At 57.3% G+C, this 5,075-nt stretch overlaps 1 protein-coding gene across 1 annotated transcript in view; it reads left to right on the forward strand.

Moving 5' to 3' along the window:
* The window catches only part of CUNH6orf132 (chromosome unknown C6orf132 homolog), a 38,028-nt gene extending 33,162 nt beyond the window's left edge, over positions 1 to 4,866 (forward strand). The window contains exons 5-6 of the mRNA XM_031346611.1: positions 1 to 2,911; positions 3,482 to 4,866. The exon at positions 1 to 2,911 is cut by the window's left edge and continues 86 nt beyond it. Of these exons, the coding sequence (XP_031202471.1) occupies positions 1 to 2,911; positions 3,482 to 3,599 (3,029 nt within the window). The 3' untranslated portion in view covers positions 3,600 to 4,866. The remainder of the gene's footprint in view (positions 2,912 to 3,481) is intronic.
* The last annotated feature ends 209 nt before the right edge of the window (positions 4,867 to 5,075 follow it).

Raw genomic sequence — 5,075 nt, forward strand, 5'->3', positions numbered from 1 at the left:
CTGACTTCATCCCCCCTGCCCCACCGTCAGCTTTTCTAATCCCCCCTCCACCTTTGCCAGCCCCAGGACCCCCAGCTCCGGTCTCTCTTCACACAACTGGAACTCGCCTCTCCCCCTCTGGGGCTATTATCAAGTGGAAATCAGAAGTAGCCCTCAATGGCAGGCACCCAGAGGACCCCAGAACCAGCCCCCCCAAAAGCCCTGCTGAACTAAAGAGGAGCCCCCGAGGGCCTAGCCCAGAGCCCCACCTCACCTTCCCCAGGTCACCGAAGGTGCCGCCCCCAACCCCAGTCAGGACCTCATCTATCCCAGTTCAGGAGGCACCAGGAGCTTCTCCAGAGGAGGAGCAAGCCCCCCAGAAGACCTCCGCCCACCTCCCACTGCCCTCCAGCTTCAACGTTCGCCCTGCATCTCAGGTTTACTCAGACAGGGCCCTAGAGCCAGAGCAGCCCAGAGAGCACAGGCCTGAGACACCAAGCAGCCCAAGGCTCAGGCAGTCTGAATCTCAGACGAATGGACAAGCTGGAGCTCCACCCCCAGCTCCTCCCTTGCCTCCACCGGCTCCCCCACTCCCTCTGCCAGCATCCTCCCTGCCCCCAGCTGCTCCTCCTTTGCCCTCTCCTGAGCAGGCAGCCCCTCCATCTTCTGGATTTAGGAAGACCTCCAAATCCAGCTCACCTGCTCTCAAACCCAAACCTAACCCCCCCAGTCTGGAGGACACAGCCTCATCAGAACCTGTTGACTGGAGAGACCCCAGGCAGATGGAAAAGCTTCGAAGCGAGCTGGCAGCCTATCTCTGTGGGTCCAGGAAAGAGGATCGGTCACTCAGCCAGCGGCCAGCCCCTACAGTCGCCTTGAAGGACAAGGAGAACAAGAAGGGAACCAGCCTATCAGAGGAGGCAGCTCCTCCAAGCCAGCCTGAGAAGGTACACCCCTGTGCTCCTGAGAAGAGCCCCTCCAGCAGCACCCTGCCGGAGAGAGAAGCCAGCAGCCTGGCCCTACCCCCTGTGGACTACAGCCCCCAGGATACTCCAGCCCCCAGTGTCAGGCAAATCCGGAATGAGCTAGAGGCTCGATTTGCCTCCTCAGCTGAGAAAGAAGCCAAGCCCAGCTTAGCATCTCTGCCCCCAAAACCCCGGCTGGAAGGGGGAAGAGCCTTTGAAAACGGGACCGATAATGGCAGATTCCATAAGCCTGCCACCAAGAATCCACCCCAGCCATCTACCGCCCCTTTGCCTGCCACAACACTCCAGTCCAAGGTTGTACCTGGTCCAGCAACACCATCCAAGGTCACACCTGGGCCAGCCACATCCTTCAAGGCTACACCAGGGCAGGCCACACTACCTAAGGCCACATCTGGGCTAAACTTACCACTCAAGCCTACACCTGAGCAGACCACACCACCCAAAAACACACTTGGGCAGGCCACACCACCCAAGGACACACCTGGGCAGGACACACCACCCAAGGACACACCTGGGCAGGACACACCACCCAAGGACACACCTGGGCAGGACACATCACCCAAGGACACACCTGGGCAGGCTATGGTACTCAAGGACGCATCCGGGCTGTCTACCTCATCACCTCAGCTGATGGCAGAGAAGGATCTTGCCTCTGTGAGGCAGAGAGAAAAGCCAGAACCTCGAGAAAACCCAGCGGCTACCCAACTGTCCACAAATGGCACCCTCTCTCCTCCAGCTCTCCCACCAAAGATGTCCAGCGGTGGAGAAGAGGCACCATTTCTCTACAGGCCCCATCGCAGCCAGAATAGCCACAGCCGAGGGGTCGCTGTAGTGACTCCCACTCGGGCCAGAGGAGAGGCTACAGACCCAGGGGATCTAGTGGACGAAAAGGAGCTCCAAAACCATCCAGCCAAATCTCTCACGCCAGTCCAGCCAGCTGAACAACTCCTCAGACACCCGGTGACTGGGGAAGTGGTGGAGCGGGGCTCCCCAATGGCCCTGCTCCTTGCAGCCAGACAGAGGGCCCAGAAGACTAGGCCTGGAGGGACTGCGATTGCACGGTCCTCTTTGCCAGGTAGTCTCCGAGACCATAGCAACCAGCCAGAGGCCAGCTCTGAGAGCATCTTTTACAGAGGCAGCCGGCCCAATTCCTTCATTGTGGTCCCTAAGGTGCCCAGTGAGACAGAGGACTCGCAGCTGACCTCAGCACGGCCCACTGGGCTCAGTCGGTGGAAGCCCCAGCAGGGACGAGACACACAAGACTCAGAGCCAACCTACAGGCATGGGTGGACCAAAGCCGAATCCCCAGCCCCTGTGGCCCGGGAAAGACCAGCTCCCTCAAGCTTGTCCCAGGGCCGCACCCTCCCCAAGTCCTTCTCTTCCCCGCCCTCCCCTTCCTACAAGAGGGAAGAGGAGGAGGAGGAGGAGGAGTTCAGCTTTGATATCATTCCTCCGCCGCCAGAGTTCAGCAATGACCCCGAGCCTCTGGCCCCTGGGCAGCAGCATCAGGGTCGTCGCGGGTCCCCACCCAGGAACAACTTCTCTGACTTGGGGCAGTCCTGGGGCTCCAATCTGGCTCCTGGCTTCTCGCGTTTCCCGGGGACTCAATACCCGGAGCCCAGGGGCCTGGATCGCTTCTCAGGCAGCGGACGATCGCTCATTAAGAAACGCCTGTATGTCGGGGAGCCCCATCGCAACCCGGGAACGCCCCGTGGCTCTACTGGCCGGAGCCTGAGCTCCCCTAACTGCTTCGGACCGCAGCCTGGACCTGAGATGCGACGGGTCAACTCTTCGGGCCGCGCGGCCCCCGGAGGGCTGCACGCACGGAGGCTGTCGCTGGAGGGTGCCCGGGCTGCGACCGAGGTCAAATACAAGGCGCCAGGCGGAGGCGGTGGTAGTGGCAACAAAGCTGGAGACTATGGCTTTGTCCCCGCCAAAGGCAGCAGGTGAGCTGGTTCGCTTAAGATATTAGGATCTCGCTGGGCGGTGGTGGCACATGCCTTTAATTCCAGCACTCGGGAGGCAGAGGCAGGTGGATTTCTGAGTTAGAGGCCAGCCTGGTCTAGAGTGAGTTCCAGGAAACCCTGTCTTGAAAAAATAAAACAAACAAAAACAGAAAGCAAAACAAAAACCCCAAACAAACAAACAAAAGATGTTAGGATCTCTGGAGGTGTGTGAACATAGTTAATGCCAAGGCTACGGGCCATCACCTGCTTACTAAGAAAAGGGCCAGATACCTTTCTTCCCTGCACACCTTATCGCCCACCTCATCCTCTGGAGTTTCAGGGAGGCTACAAATGTGTAGCGTAAAGGGAGACGGAGTGGCCCCGGGTGGAAAGACAGATCCAGACCCAGGCTGAGAACATAGGATGCCAAAAGGGTGCTCTGTGTTTCCACTCTGGGGGCCAGAAACGCAGCACATCATATTTTAATTTGTCCTGCTCTGGGAGGGCGGCTAGAGTGAGAACCAGCCAGCTGCACATGAGCTTCACCTCTCTGCTCTCCCCTCCTTCCAGGTCTCCTCACGGCAACACCCACTATGGGAGCCCCATCAATACGTTCACGGTGAGGCCTGGGACCCGCCATCCCATCTCCTACGCCTACCCTGGGACCCATCGGAAAGCCACTTCCTGATCACGTGGTTCGCTCGGCTGACTTCTAGGGGCTGGGGCTGGGCAGGTGTTTTGCGGGGGTGGGTGGGAGGTCACACAAGGTATTATAGGTCCCAGCTCAGACACCACTGAGAGCCTTTGTTCTGGAAGACAGACAGACAGACGGATGTAGCAGAGGACTGTGGAAGATGGAAACACCTGTCTCTGAAAGCACCAAGGGACAGCTTGGCTAAGGGACTGTGGCCGGTGGGGGTGGGAGGAGGAGCTTGCTGGGTACTGTTTCTGCTATCTGGTACTGTCTGTGTTAGCAAGATTTATTGAAACCCATGGAGGTGACAGTTTGCCTGTCAGGACCTCACAAAGGATGGTGTAGGTTGTCTTTCGCCTCTGCCTGTTACACTGAACAGGTAATGGCTGGCCTTCCTAGCCACTTCTTCCACTTGGAGATGAGTTCAAGAACATGGGGCTCTGCATCACAAGCCTCTGCACCAGCCGAGGCCAAGCCGGGGGCCAAGCAGGGTCATTGCTCCTTGGCGCTTCCTCACACGGAGGCCTTGAGAAGTTTGGGGTGGGAGATGAAGGACGAAGGCTTGCTTTTCCATTCAGGCCCATAAAGGCCTGGTGCAAGGGATTGGGCCCAAGGAGCTACAAGGTCCAGGAAGTATGCAGAACATGGAGATGGGTCTGGTAAAGTCAAGGGAGTCTGCTAGGGCCAGTTCAGAGCAGGGGAGACTTGTCAATAGGGTGACCATTTGCCCTCCACCAGGGTTTTCTCAGTGAACTGGAATATATGTATATATATTCTAATATGTGTCCTGGTTTGTGTGTTATGTCAAATACAACAGGAACAGTAGTTCTTCAGGTGGGGAGGGGAATGTCTGGATCTGGGACCAGGTCAAGGCAGATGGAAAAAAGGAAGGGCAGAGTGGCCCGCCTCAGATGAGCAGACAAAAGAAAGCCCCTCTGGGGGCTTCGTGACCTTTGGTACCAGGTGGCTAGGACAGCAAGTGAACCACTTCAGGTAAAGAGTGTGCGTGGATGCTGGCACCCAGGTGGCTCAGGCAGGCTGACAGCTTTGCTGGGCTCACAAAGCCAAGCCCATCAATACAGCTCTGGTCTATAAATGGGTTTTCCCTAAGTAGGGTTTTAGAAGAGTTTGATAATTCATCTGTTGCATGGAGAAGCGTAGGGTGTGGTCTCCCAGCAATGGCGTGCTCTGGGGGTGGGTGGAGAAGGGCTTGGTCGGCATAGGAAATAAATAGCCAGTTTGGACTGGCCTCTGCTCTGCAGCTGTAGACTGGTGACTTAAATCTACCCAGGCATCACGGGATGCTAGGAGTGCTCATCTGGATGGTGCCAAGCACGGGACTGGGCCCAGAGGTGAAGTCAGATGATAAAGCAACTATCCTTAAGCAAGTCTCCGACTGCCTGAACCTCAAATTCTTCTCCTGGATAGTAACTATACCGCATCAATGCTGAAGAACGGAGACGGCCATGT

This window comes from Mastomys coucha, unplaced genomic scaffold (assembly GCF_008632895.1).
Source record: "Mastomys coucha isolate ucsf_1 unplaced genomic scaffold, UCSF_Mcou_1 pScaffold3, whole genome shotgun sequence".
In the NCBI taxonomy this organism is placed as follows: domain Eukaryota; kingdom Metazoa; phylum Chordata; class Mammalia; order Rodentia; family Muridae; genus Mastomys; species Mastomys coucha.